General features: G+C 39.4%; 1 protein-coding gene across 2 annotated transcripts; it reads right to left on the bottom strand.

Annotated features, from left to right (window-relative positions):
- Positions 1 to 193: 193 nt before the first annotated feature.
- LOC122776354 lies at positions 194 to 12,635 on the bottom strand. Of its 2 annotated transcripts, none has more exons than XM_044036848.1 (11): positions 12,299 to 12,635; positions 10,742 to 11,086; positions 9,492 to 10,121; positions 8,531 to 8,743; positions 7,918 to 8,301; positions 7,189 to 7,274; positions 6,932 to 7,038; positions 6,670 to 6,813; positions 5,913 to 6,044; positions 3,815 to 4,084; positions 194 to 1,972 (listed from the first exon to the last, which is right to left on the bottom strand). In XM_044036848.1, exons 2-11 carry the CDS (start codon positions 10,885 to 10,887, stop codon positions 1,763 to 1,765), a joined length of 2,322 nt encoding a protein of 773 aa, XP_043892783.1. In that variant the 5' UTR covers positions 10,888 to 11,086; positions 12,299 to 12,635; the 3' UTR covers positions 194 to 1,762. The 2 variants fall into 2 exon arrangements, with proteins under 2 accessions (XP_043892783.1, XP_043892792.1); XM_044036857.1 differs by having other exon boundaries at positions 12,499 to 12,635.
- Between the last annotated feature and the right edge of the window lie 1,865 nt (positions 12,636 to 14,500).

The raw sequence follows: 14,500 nt of genomic DNA, 5'->3' as shown, positions 1-14,500 counted from the left end.
AAAGAAAACAAATAAATAACATATAAAAAGTGCCAAAATTCCAGTGTAAACACCAGACATCTAATGATTTCATCAGTGATGGCTGCTTGACTGTTTTAGTTCAGTATTTTAGAAAAGAAAAGTGTAAAACCTAAAAAGCCTTCGCTTTTTCTCCATAAAATGACACCATAGAAATGATTTCTACTCAATGGAAATGACCCCCACACTATTAGATGCATTCACTGTACATTTACTGTATGTACATGTGTTCAAATAGAAAACTCTTTATACAGTACAGTGTGTACAAAACGTGTGTAAACCACAACTTGTACAGGGTCTCGAAATCAGCTTATATTTCTTTTAAAAGAACGACGACAACATTTTTTGGGGGGGAAATATGCTTGTCTGCTTTCTCACAGAGGTAGAAGATAACGATAGCGCTCTCGTGTCTGAATGATATGAACATACTGTCGGCAGCCTGTCAGCTTAGTTTAACACACGGATTAGGTTACAGAGGTAAACTCGAAGCTCAGTTCGGTTTTAAGGCAAGAATGTCAGCCTTCAGTCATTTTAAATACACAAAAGTTTGATTCAGTCGCTCGAGATGAAGTCTCTGTACGATGCAATCTTTTCACAGCCCTTTAACATGGAGATTCCTCAAACGTCCTGGCGTTGTATCTGAAATGGAGGACGGTATAACGTCCCAGTACGAGAAGGTAGACGAAGATTGACACAATCCACTGGAGGTGTTTGATCGCACTTGGCCATAAACGCCGTTAGCTCGAGCAACGGCCCGAGGTGAGAAGTTGCCGGATGTGTATCTTTGAACAAGTAATGTGAGTGAAGTGAAGTTCCAGTGACCACAGCTGTGCGAAAAACACAACTTGAAAAATCACTTTGAATATTGTGCTAACTCACACTTACTCCATTTAGTAAATTAAAGGTCCCGTGTGTAAAATGTAGGTGGAATTAATTTATCCAAATTGCATAAGCACTTGCATGATTGTATGAGTTGTTGTTTTTTCATTACCTCATAACCCCTTTTATATTGTATATCAGGATATGACTCAGCTCTTTTAGACCATACGTGTTTTTTTTTAATGCTAATTAAAGGCTACATATGGCGCGTTTCCACTACAGTTCAGCACAACTCAGCTCAGCGCAACGTTTTGGAGTGTGGCTTCACAGGAAAATCAAACCAAACAATACTGTAGATCAGTGTTAATCTCCAACATTTAGCAAAGGAAATGTCAATATTTAACAGGAGTCTGGTGTATTTAGCAACAGCACTGCCAAAAGCCTGTTCATTCCCGTATTTCAGTTCAGCGACTGTGTCAGACGGAGTCTGTGCTCAGGGTCATGCAGGGAGTACTGAACTAATCTTTTTAATTAACTGATTGTAATGATTCAGTTACACTGAAAACAACCGCTTTAATCTTGGCTAGTTTGTCTCGTGTATAAAATGACGTCACAACAGTTTCGTGCAGCTGAGCTATGACGACTCTGTCCATGTCAAAACGGTTACTATAGCAATGGAAAACAGCCCTAACGAGCCGTGTTACAACTGGAAGGTATTTTAATGCCCTCTAAGGCCTTTCCTGGAGAACTATTCAGACCCGCATATTTCCCGCTGGAGAGTGCCGTCTTCTCACCAACCCGAGGACAAGCAAGCATCTTCCCTTAAATGTTGAACTACTCCTTTAATTCTGTGTAAATCTATTCATATGGATCAACCTGAGGAGAGTTGTGTGTTTGTATGGCAGGAGATTCTTCTGCTGCAGCATCAGCTCGAGTCGAGCTCCTCGCGGAGTTCTGCAGCTTCTACAACGGGTACGTTGTAGTGACGGTCGTCTTCTGTGACGAGACACACCGACAGCCAGTCGTCCTTGTGGTCGTCCGGGTAGAAGGTGACAAACTCCTCGGTGTCGGCCTTGTACAGTCTGTAAACTTGAATGGTGCACTGTAAGGCATAGCCCAGCAGGAACATCTCCACCTACACAGAGCGGCGAGATAATTACACAGTTACATCAGAAGTCAGGTTACAACACATCGTCAAAACGGGCAGAGGTTTTTATCAGACGCTCCAGCACGGGGTGTTGTTTCTCTCTGGGAACCGATGGCTGAACTCGTTCAGTGGCATTTTCGTGAAATGTCATTACCTCATGGCACAGGAACAACGTAAGTCGGCACATGAACGGACATGTTTTTACAGTTGTGTTCTGACTCAACCAGTCTGATGAAATCCGAACAACAAAACAACAACTGTATTCAGCAGAAACTCTCAGGAGCATTGTTTACCATTAAAGGTAGGATGGGAGATCATTTTCTGGAGCATTTTTTTTTACTGTTTTGCTTAAAATTCTGTTCACTGCACGACTGCAACCAATTAATTAATGCATTGTCACAAAAATGAAAAATGTCAGTTATCTGTGGAACAGACAGGCTTGTAAAAACATCATCCAATCACAATCACTAATCGCGCATGCTCTGAAGATGATGCCAGAGTTTATGCTAGCTTCACAAAAATTCAGTTGCAGCAACATTACGACAGAAAAGGTGCAACAGGTGTTGATTGTAAATGAAAGACAACTTTTGGGAAAGTTACTGTCTACTGGACAGGTAGGTTAACTTTATGTCTTTGTGATCTTTTGTGAGAGTATTTGTTGTATTCCAGCATCACGTTGTCATTTGAACAAGTATCCAAAAATGTTAACGTCACCAAAAAGTACCAAACGTTATCGATGCTGCACAGGGCCTGTGAATCCGCATTCGCTGTGCGTTCCTGTGCTCTGGAGGCGGAGCCTCTGAAGAAAGGGGCTTGGACTTATGAATTCAAAATGTAGCCTGCTCTAACGGTTTCAACCCTAGCTTTGTTTGTGTAAACTAGGGATGAGAAATACTAGGAAAATAAGATCCACAAATAATGAGCTACTGCTGTCATGTCAGAATCATTTGGAATCTGATTATCTTTAAAATCTTTATTAGATTAAATTACCATCAATACATCTTTGTTAAATAGGGACTAGACTAGAGCATGAAATGGACAAAAACAATCCAGATGATCCAGTTGTTGCTCCTTCTTGGATTTAACAATGAATTTCATCATTTGCCCAAACGTCAAACAAAGGCAAACACCACCTGTGTGACAGTTGGAGAATGCTTCTGCTTGGTCTAATTGTGTCGGCTATTTCTCCAATTAGGACAAAAGATCCAGGATTTTTTTTTATATTTTCACAAGTGTGGGCTTGACAAAGGTCTGCATTCTAATAATTGTCCTGTTCGAGTCTACAGATGAAGTGTAAACAAAACTTGAGGCAACTTGGTCAAAAAAGGCTACAAAGAAAACAAACACATAAAACAAACAACCGAAAAATAGACAAGTTATTTACAGCAGGACTTTTGGACATTTCTTCCTTGAGCAAATAAACAGAAACGATTGCGCAAACAGTTTTTTTATACAACTAATGGCATGTTTTCTACCACCTTGCCTCACCTCACTAGGTGCTCAGCACTATTAGCATAGTACCAGGTACTTTTTTTTTTTTAGTACAGTGAGGTTACAAGCAAGTTCAGTAGGTACTATGCGTGACACCGTCATACTACATTCCTGAAAATGGAGGCTCTTCCTCAATTGTTTCTCCAAGTTTTAAATAAAGGTGACAATGACAAATGAAATAAAATGTGAGCAGAATAAGCATTGGTGCTGCACAGGTCTGCCACACAGGTTGTTTTGGACTGAAATCAGTATTGATAAATTTGATTTTGAGCTACTGGAACAGAACACAAAAAAGTTATATTCAGTGATAAATAATAAAAAGGGGCGGGGTTTTCTTACCTGCTCCAGTCCGGCACTGAGGCCCACATGGCTGAGGTGGTTGGACAGGAAGGAGCGCGGGCAGTCGGACGAGTCCCGTGCAAACAGCAACCAGCAGAAGAGTGGGACGTCTCCGCCGCCCTGCATGCAGCCGTGCAGCTCCAGCGCTCTGCCCAGCATCAGCAGCTTGAGCGCCTCCAGCAGCCCGAACTCCTGCTCTCCCCCCTGAAACACTCGCTCACACAGCTGCTGCCGCTCCATGGCTGAGGCGCAGTCCACAGCCGCTCGCCACTGGTTCAATCAAATCAAATGCCAAATGTTGGCCGATTATTGCTTTGCAGGTGACATGCTTTACATTTTCTTTGTCGTCAGTCTTCAAAAATGATTCTGATTTTGATATATTTTTCAAGAAAATTAGAGTTAAGATGCAAAAAACTATCAGTCACTATCATCAATAAGGTAGTAAAAGATAAATTGTTTTTTTAAATCCATATTATCTTGGATGATTGGATCAAAGATTTTACATGATGAGTGGAAAACTTGCCTGTAACAAGAGGTAGAATTTAAGATTTTTTTCTTGATTGGTCAAGTAAACATTTGGATCGATTTCAAGTAAACATTTGGATCGATTTGGATCGATTTGGATCTAAGAATTGATGTTCCCAAATATTTTGTTTTTTCTGTAAGCCAAAATTAATCAGATTGAATGGTTTCTTTGTTGTACAGAGCAAAGAAACAAGAAAACAAGAATCGGGGACCCTGTTTTAATAATGAAAACCAATCAAATCAATGATAAAAAATAGTTGATAGTTGAAAGATTAAATAATCTTTGCAGCCCTATGCGTCTATTTTCCTGTGATACTGTACACATCACAGTTTTCTGACACTTTTATGGGCCACTCAGTCGCTGTGTTCATCTAGATTATGATCACATGGATATGACAGACTGTTTTACAGAGAGACCACCAAGGTGAGAGCTGTCAGGGGACAAGTGAGGGGAGGAGCCTGAAACTGTCAGATGTATGATATCTCATGTATACCATGTATCAGGCTGTGCAATTTAGTCCCTTTAACGTTGCTGCTCAAGCAAAGGAGTGTGGAATTGTTCAGTATTGTCTGAGGTATTCATACTGCTGAGTCTAGCTATCTCCACCAGGTTATGTTTTCAGCAGAATCTGTTGGTTAGGTTGACTTATAGGAGGATTTTTACAAAAACATTGAACTATTTTTCACATAACCTTAAATAGGCATGGACCAGAGAAGAACTAATTAAATATTAGTGTGGCTGTGAATATGAGTGTAGAAAAGGATTTCCAGGATTGTTTATGTTTTCACATGTATGGGCTTGGCAGTCTGTGTTTTAATGAGTCCCATTCTAGTTTAGTCTATAGTTGGTTTATTCGACTCATTTCTATTAAAGTGTTAAAGTATTGAAGTGTAAATAAAACTTAATTCTTGAGGCTATTTGTTCAGAAAAGGCCACAAAAAAAATAAATTAATGAAGCAAACAAGCAAAGAAATGTAATGCCTAACTAACTACAGAAGGGTTCTTATGTTTTAGGGCATTTCTTTCATGAGTTCACAACAGAGCAAATACACGGTAACAACTGTGCAACCATCCTGTTCAGTTTGTTCTTATACAACTACAGGTTTGTTTTTATACAACTACAGGTATACTTTGTGTGATCCATACTGTCAGAGGAGGACAGCACACAGCTAACTCTTCTTCACCAGAGATCTGAGTGTAAGTAAACTGCAGTTCCTCACAAGCTTGCAACGGTAAATTCAGCCTGTGGCAGAGGCACTGTGGTTTTAACAGTTCAAACTACGCCTTTGAGATTGAGAGTCTATCTATCCCTGCAAATCGTTTAGAGGAACACAAGACTGTGTTAGGGACAAAGAGTGGAAAAAAGAGTCATGAAGGACGGAGCCTTGCAGCACTTAGAAAACTTCCTCCCTCTGACATATGGTAGCAATCACATCCACAAACCCTGTGGACGAATATCAATACCCCGGCTCTACATGGATGGCATAAAAATAGAGCTGTGGTTTGCTCGCTCCATGGCTTTAAAAATACTTCCTCACCATATGTTTGTGTGAGCAGATCTGCAGCCACTACCTTTATTCGGAGAAGATCCATGTAGCTTTTTAGCTGCTGGGTGACGTCTCCTGTCCCATCTCCCTGCAGACACGCTCCAGGAAATGTCCACTGACTTATCAGACCTTCCTGTGCCTCCAGTTGCTCCAGCAGCTGTAAACACAAAGGATTAAAGCAACTAATTAATCCCCACTGCTGTTCGGATATTTAACCCCTTGTCTTAAATGTCCACTCACTTTCTTACTTACCTCTGATTATGGTTGTAAACTTTGTGTTTATATTCAGGATTTTTTTTTTCTTCTGTACTGAGTGCACATCTCGGTTTAGTCTTTTTCTACACTGTGTATTCTTACGTTTTTATTTTCTTTTTACTTATTATACACTTGCACATTTCTGCACCTCTTTATCACATTAACTGAGCTGTTGTAAATGTGTGTTTCCCCCCCGGGGGAGGAATAAAGTCATTCATTCATTCATTCAACTAAAGCATGAATATCATCAAAAATAATGACAATTAAACAAGATAATCTGTCTTCTTCTTGTTATTAAAGGACATACCTACTTTTTGATCAATCAGTATAAGCATTACAAATACAAACTTAAATATGACATTTCTCCATCACCAAAAACACAACCAAAGTTTGAAGGATCATAAGGAATCAACATTAATGGCTATAATAGACTCAATTCTGTCACTTCATCGATGCAGAATTGTTCATGTCCACATCACAATGCACCTTAGAGACAATTTCCTTCAACAACCCCACTGTGTATTTACCATTGTACAGTCCTCCTCTTGCAGCCATGAAGGAAGCTGGGTGCTGTGAGAAAGCACCTGGAACAGTGTGGCTCTGAGTGCACAGTAGTTGTCTCCCCTCACTCTTCTCAAGCTGCTGAACCTCTGGGACATTTCTCTGTAACCCTGAAGCAGCAGACATAAACACCAAAGGAAGTCCCCCGTTCATTCGTGTGAAGGACAGAAAGCAACAACAACTGGTTTTAATCTGAAACATTTCTTCCTCAAAGCTACAGGCACCAACCTTTCTAATGAGAGCACTTTTGGCAGTATTTCCCTTCCACTCTCTCTCGCTGTACGACAGAATATCCAAGGCCGGAGCCAAACTGCATCTGTCCTCCACCTTTAAAACTGAGCACAAGAAAGATGAGAGTAAGAGAAAATGCCAGTCAAAACAAAAACGACACTGTCCAAGATTCCTTCTTGGACGAAACAAGGACATAGTTGTTTCCGATCCCTGATGCAGTTCAATCATGTCAATAGTGATTTGGATATACTGACGTGAAGTTTCCAACACACACTGAGGTCCTGGTTTGTCGTTGTGTGACACTGACACCTCCTCAGCCGCTCTGTACAAGTCTTCTTCACTAAAACGACAAAAGATATTGCCTTCATAAGCTTAAATCTTTAAAAAGGAGAATAGTATTTTTAAGTTTTTATTTCTCCTCATGCAGACAAAGCTTGTTGTGTCTGATTCCATTTGATTTCTGTATTGCACAGACCTCAAACACAAGGCTGGGTATCACTATGATTCTGATTCATGGTCCATTTGATAATTTTTTTATTTATCACCTCACAGTGAAACTGTACAGAAAAGTTGTGGGTGATAATTCACAACACAAATTCAATAAAGCCTAGAAGCACGTCAGACAGTTTGAAGTAACTAAGTTGTCCAGCAGAGGGTGCTGTGAGCTCTTTACTCATCAGAATAAGATAACAGTGATGTTATGTTACTGTGCAGTAACAATTAAGGACACAAACTAAACTGCACTCTTTCGCAGACAATCACAACACAAAAGCAACTGAAAAGCAGAGTGCCAAATTACTTATACACAATCGATGGCAAAGTACTCAGCTGTTCGATCCACTCCAGCGACTTGGAGGAGTCAAGTCACATTTGCCTAGATTTATGCAGAGGATACAGGAAATGGCCTATAGGATTTAATCAGATCTTTCAAATGAAGATCTGTCAGAGTTGGACATGGGTTACCAAAATTTAACTTCACAAACCTGTTCTCCAGGTGGGTTCCAGTGGAGTTTTCCTTCTCTGTAACAGAAACCACTTCAACCCTCACATCAGTGGCTGTGCTCTCATCCAACTGCTCCTCTTTCCAAGTGACCTCCTGTGTCTCAGCATCCTTCGCAACAAGAGCCACTGTCTCTGAGGCAGTGTTCTCCTCCACTGCCACCTCCATGACATCCTCCTTCTCTTCCTCTTTAGGAGCATCTCCAGCTTCATCTTGCTTTTTCAGTAATATTTCCTCTCCAACATCTTGCCTGATATTTTCCAAGGAAGTGATCTCCTTCAGGCTCGTAGCCAACTCCTCAGGATCTGGTTCTGCTCTCTGATCAGGCTTTGTGCTGGACGGTGACCCATTTTTGATACTTTTCTTGCTTTGTACAAAAACAAAAATACATTTTCCATATTTAACTTCAAATGATAACAGTATTGCACTAAATGTGCCAGTTAAATGCTATTTTATGTTGCGAAGCCTACAATAAATTGAACAAATTTTGTTGGAAAATACCACTGAAAACAACGTGTTTGTCATTAAGCTGTGGTAGCTCTACACCCCCTGGTGGACACAGTGAGAAAATCAAAAACAACTCTGAACCGACTAACCTCTCAATGGCGTCTGTTAGAGCTGTGGTCGCTGACTCCCTGACAGAGTTGGCAGACTCTCTCCTTTCACCATTGTGGTTGAGTCGTGGACTCTGACTCTCTGTGGGCTCTGTTGCAGGAGGAGACTCAGGGACATCATCACTTTTTATGACTTCAGGACCGGCCTGCTCACACACTGAACAGCTGCCTGTGTCTGAATCCTCCGTCACGGCACTAAACACAGGAAGACAGGAAAGGAGATGCAAATATATCACTAACTGCACAAAGGCAGGGGGGAAGGTCAATAAGGGAGTATAATTTGGTTTTAATAATCTGTACATGTTAAATTACGCGGTTCATCAACAGACAAACATGTTACAGACCTAAATTAGGGCTAAATTGGCAAAACTGCCCTTGAGGGATTAATTAAACCACATCTATAAACAGACATGATTAAAGGCACATTTACACTCTCTCTCTCTCTCCTATAAATCCATAATCCCTGGCATTTTGATGGCGAATTCTGGTTCAGTGTGGTTTCTGCTATTTTTGGACTAAGGCTTGAAAAATTAAGCAATAAGAACTTAGCTCATCACAGTTTGCAAACAGTAAAAGGCAACAAGGTTCAAAAGGTAATAATTAAACCTTGTCTGGCTGTTTTTGTTGATAATTTATTACATGAGTTTTTATATTTATTACAAGTAAAAATCAAAGAAAATCTGCTTTTTCTCTTTCAGCTTTCTGGAAAAAGCTTAGGATGGCCTTGTCTAGAGCTGCGGTATTTCTGTGATTGACTATTGAATATTTCTCCTTGATTATAGAAAATATTTAAAGCAAAAACATCAAACATTTTTCATTATATTTCATTTCTTTTAAAATATGAGGGAGGCAACACAATAGGACTGATGTGTAAAATGAATAAATACTACACAGTATATTTAGAAGTCTTCACTATGGGTATTAATTTGATAATGTGACTTACTGGCTGGAAGCCTCTTCGTTATTCTTCTCACTGACCACAGCGATGGGAACCACCTGACCTGCTGCTGCTGCTGCTGCTGTTGCTGCGGTGTTTGGCACCGGTGACGTTTCACCATTTTGAGAAAACTCCATAAACGACTTGGTTGCAGCATTGTCAGACTTTATATTGGAGCCCACTTCTTCTTCAACATCTTGAGAGGTGCAAACTGTAATGTGCTGTGTTGCTGAGGTCATCTCCGTATGTGAAGGCTTTTCAGGACAAACTGACTCAGCAGAAATTTCGTTTGGGATTTTGTCCGGCACAGAAGCTGGATTTACTTCTGGCACCGCATTTGTTTCTGGAAAACCCTCCCAATGGGTTGCTGTATTTGTTTTCTGAAGGGAGTCTAAAGTGCATTGCAGAAGTCCAGGTTTCTCACTGCTGTCTGGAGGGTCCGTCATTTCTTCATCTTGTGCTCTTATGGAGTTTCCTTTGCAGGGAGAAGCTTTTGTTGTTTTGATGGCTTCCTTCACCAAGGGTCCATTCTCCTGAGTGTTACTGGGCTCCGTCTCTCCATTCTCAAGACTCTGCTTCTCTTTCACTTCCTCAGCCTTTTCATCTATCTTTATATTGGTCTTATCTTGATTTTTCCTGAGTGGCATGACACAAAGAGAATAGGCATTAGTATATAATCAAAAAAGTCTTCGACAGATGACAAATAAAATCCCTTTTCATGACCAGGAGACACATCAGTTGTTGTTGTATTGTAGAAGAGGAAGAAGCAGGAGACACCGAATTAAAACATCGACCGGTGTCTCTTTGCACCAACCACTGAAGTGTGAAACATATCTTACTCATTCCGAAACCTCCGGAAGCCCCCTAGTCTAAATTGAAACCTCAGTACCCGGTGTGTTACTCAGGGATTGTGTCGTATGTCTCGACATTCACAATACTTTGGGGAAAGACCAAGGTTTTTATATTACTCATTACAGCTTTAGAAGATAGTTCAACTAGTATTTGCCAGATTTGCCTACTGTCTGTCTGAAACATTTTTCTGAGTCATAACTAGCATTAGAAGAAACTGGTTTGTTTCCACAGACAAACATCCAAACTGTGGTGGTGTTTCAGTGAAAGTATTGACAAATCTGTTGAATGTACCAATATGATTTGTTTTTTTGGTGACATCAGACTGAAAAACAACTACAATAGAAATTTAGCAATGTGTGCCATGTAGTAACTGCTGAGTCTGTATAAATTCAGAGTCATCTCACCTCATGTCATCATCTCCATCAGGACCAACCGTTCCCTCCATAACTCCTTCACCTGTGGGCACCGTGGCCTTTGCGTCATTTCGCAGTAAGACGCTTCTTTCCTCCGCACTGCTACAGGGACTCTCAGCGTGACAGCAGTTCCCCATCTGCTCGCTCCCTCTTGCTCAGAAGGTCAGACAGGTTGTAGGCTGAACAGTGACCTCTGGTCCAAAACAACCACAAGCAACCTGTTACGTCGCTGAAACCCGGAGACTTCAAGAGTCCATGATGAAGAAGGTCAAGCTGGTCAAGCTGCTGCTAAACCCGGGAGGCGACCATGTTTGTATGGGGAAATTAAGTTGATACCTAAAAGCAAAATGTGCAATTACAATTACTAATAATAAATTCATAAAATATTTAGCATTTGATTAAAGTAAATCCTCTCATTGAGAACTTTGATCTTTAAAATGAAAGTATTTAATTTCTGCTGTAGGTTCACTGTAAATTGCCCATAGATGTAACCTTGCAGAATATCAGTAGACATTCAGTACAATTTTAATGACAGATTGACAGTAGTCTGTCGTAGGAGGAGCACCCAGCCGTTGCTTATCTCCAGTTTCTGTGACACAAAACAACAAGGGGAATTTCTTCTCCCACACTCTCCCTTCCTTGATGTTTAGTTGGAAGCAGAGGCTGTAGGTATCATTTTCCATGGCTTTGGTTTGACTGAACTCCCACTCCAAATAAAACCACTTTAACTATTTTAATGGTTTGGTCATATAAAGGATATTTAGCTTGTAAATTCAATTTGTAAGGCTAGAGATGAGAAATTGTGACCATTTCTGTTTTAGTTAAAAATTAACCTTAGCTAACCCTAACCCACCAAACATTAAAATGTGTAAAGAGTGTTAGACAAAAACAAGCTCTCTGATTTTTCAGCTTCTTAAATGTGAATATTTTCTGGGTTTCTTGCACCATATTTTTTCAAGGTTTGAGATACACCAATCAACATTTTCTCACAATTGATGGACCAAATAACTAATCAATTAATCAAGAAAACAATCAACAGATTAATTAAATCTTCTTACATTTTAAAACATTTTGAACAAAACATGACATTTAAGTACATCATAATTTCCAGGTCTGAGCAACGCTTTCAACATTTTATGCAAGACTAAAGAACTAATTGGTTAATCGAAAAAATAATAGACAAATTAAATTTATATGAATAATCGTTAGTTGCAGCCCTGACTACAACTACTGTTGTGAGACCAACCCTGTATCTAAATATACTGAGGTCACATGATTCATAAACACATCCATGAACCTCTGTAAACATCGTGTTTTTACAATTATTTGACACTTTTACAAATACAGCACGTAATAATGTATAAATACAAATACTTTTTGAGGTAACATGGAATGAATGCTCACTTGGATCACGGAATTCGGTGTTAAAATAGTTTCTACGACGTTAAAACCATGGCTACACATTATTAAGTGCAAATACAACAAATATAACGGCGCGTTTCAAACCTTTCACTGCTGAATTTAAGCGTGTTAATGAAAAACTCGTACCTGGACTGAGTTAAATGTGGACAGACACTGCACAGGCTGTCACTCCTGTTCCTCTTTCACTTTTGATTAGCTGGAAAAAATGGGGCTGAAGTTAGCTAGCTAGCTAGCCAGCCAGCTAGCTGCGGTAAACTTAAAACACAAACATGTGCTGCTTTAGAGTGACAGTCGCTGATGAGAAATGCTGCTGCTACCGTGTTTACCTCTGCCCGACACTACGACACTGTCGTTAGATGTGGTGCGTTCATAAAAAGCTGGTATTTCATGCGCAACATCTGCTGACACGATCCTTTAGCATTAGCCAGAGCAGCAGGGTCACGGCTCTGTCCGAACGCATGACGTCATGTTCGTGTGCGACGAAAGTGGCGCTGCGTTCACGTACTGCTCAGAAACTACAAACACACGCAAAATCGACCGTTATTCGGGTTCGAGCACAAGGTGCGTAGAACCCTATGAAACTGAAGGAGTTATTCTTCTTCACATTTTTGAGGGCCTGAACATACCCCAAAACTCACAGATTTTTGGGTATGGTATTGGGTATGGTCCGATCTGAACCAACCAAGAAGACGTCTATATAAAAATATTCAATTTCGAAAATAGCGCCCCCTGGTGACCGCAGACAATATGACATTTACTGTTTTTGATGCTGCTCAAACTTAATTGCAACCATAACGACCAAATAACCTTTATGGTGACATTTTAACCCAGTCTTATGCTCTATGTATACAAGATTATGCATTTGAAATGCATTCAGGCTGGCTACGTGGTGACTCAAGAGACAATCAGGAGACTGCTGAAAATATGGTCACTTGCAGGTTGGAGATTCTCAGAGAGTTCTCGATAATTCAGGAAAAAAGTACTCCGAATAACAGGAAGGGGAAAAAAATAACTCAGAAAAAAACAGAGAAAATAAAAATAAAAAACAAAAATGAATTAGTCAGAAAAAACTGAGGTTTGTTTTTTTTCAAATGAATGCAATGCGCTTTCGTACAATTTTGATTTGTGAATAAGACAAAAACAGCTGTAACAACGTCTTTATTTCATGTTTTTTTTTGTCAGTCAGTCACGTCTCACCTGGTTTTCATAATATTCCCTTTTTGCAATACTCTGCTCAGGTCACACTACAGGAAAACCACGCAACAAATCAAGTTCTTCTATAGTTTTTACATATTTTCTTAGTATGTATTACCTTAGTTAATATCTTAGTATCTGTATCTGTTATTTTTTATTCTTGGATAGTGTAGCTGCAACGAAAGCAAAGAATTTCTGACTCTATTTTAAGATAATAATAATAATTAGTAATAATTTTTAAATAAAGTGGATTGGATTGGATTCTGATTCTTAAATATTTATCTTTTTTAGACAAAAAGGCAAATTATACAGAAGTAAGAAAAGAAAAAAACCCATGGTTTCCCACATTGCAAATGTTCTCTTCCATCTTACAAGGTTAAAAATTGGTTTAAAATCTTTTAATTTCTTCCTTGCAATAAATCATCATTTTGAATTTTGATTTGTCATTTACAGAATATTTTTTATTTATCTCAGCTGCTGGTTTATTGGAGGTTCCCCACAACAGTTGAAAGAAAATTGGGCACTTTTAACTCCTTGCGTGTCCCTCGAGCTCTAACCCGTTCAGAACCGCTTGCGGCCCTAGTATTAGTTTGTTTTTCTTATTTTATTATTATTAATGTCATGTGCTGACAGTTTACAATATATTATATAACTCTATACACACTGAAAACATTCTTTAAAAGTATGCATATATACATTTATAAAATATTATACAAATGTATTAGACCACCACCCGTTTATGCCCTAGTTCATCAAAATAATTTTAATAATTGTCACACGTGAGAAAATTCAGCAAATCCATTTTTATTTTTTTCCTGAAAAATACCAAAATGAAAAATCATATTTTACTATTTTACAAAATAGTATAGATATATACAATATAAATCATTTTGTACACAAGTACAGTGTGTAAAGGTCCAGTATGTAATATTTATGCGCTTTTCCATTATGCAGTTCTAGCACGGCTCGGCTCTGGTTTTTTTTGCATTTCCATTAGGGATAGTACCTGGTACCGTTGCTTTTTTTAGTACCAAGCTTCCGAGCAAGCTGAGCCGATCATAAAAATGGGACGTCAACAGACTGCCAGCAACTGATTGGTCAGACAGTGTTGTCACTGGAAGAGTCATGAGCATG

Source organism: Solea senegalensis, linkage group LG1 (assembly GCF_019176455.1).
Source record: "Solea senegalensis isolate Sse05_10M linkage group LG1, IFAPA_SoseM_1, whole genome shotgun sequence".
Lineage (NCBI taxonomy): Eukaryota > Metazoa > Chordata > Actinopteri > Pleuronectiformes > Soleidae > Solea > Solea senegalensis.
Note: the sequence above shows the minus strand (reverse complement) of the source record. Positions and strands in the feature narration are given on the sequence as shown.

Coding starts and splice junctions, on each gene's coding strand:
- LOC122776354 (XM_044036848.1), bottom strand. CDS start 10,887: ATGGGGAACTGCTGTCACGCTGAGAGTCCCTGTAGCAGTGCGGAGGAA. Junction 7,039..7,188: donor GTGTGTGTTGGAAACTTCAC/GTCAGTATATCC, acceptor TCTTGTGCTCAG/TTTTAAAGGTGGAGGACAGA. Junction 6,045..6,669: donor AAGAGGAGGACTGTACAATG/GTAAATACACAG, acceptor TTGTGTTTACAG/CTGCTGGAGCAACTGGAGGC.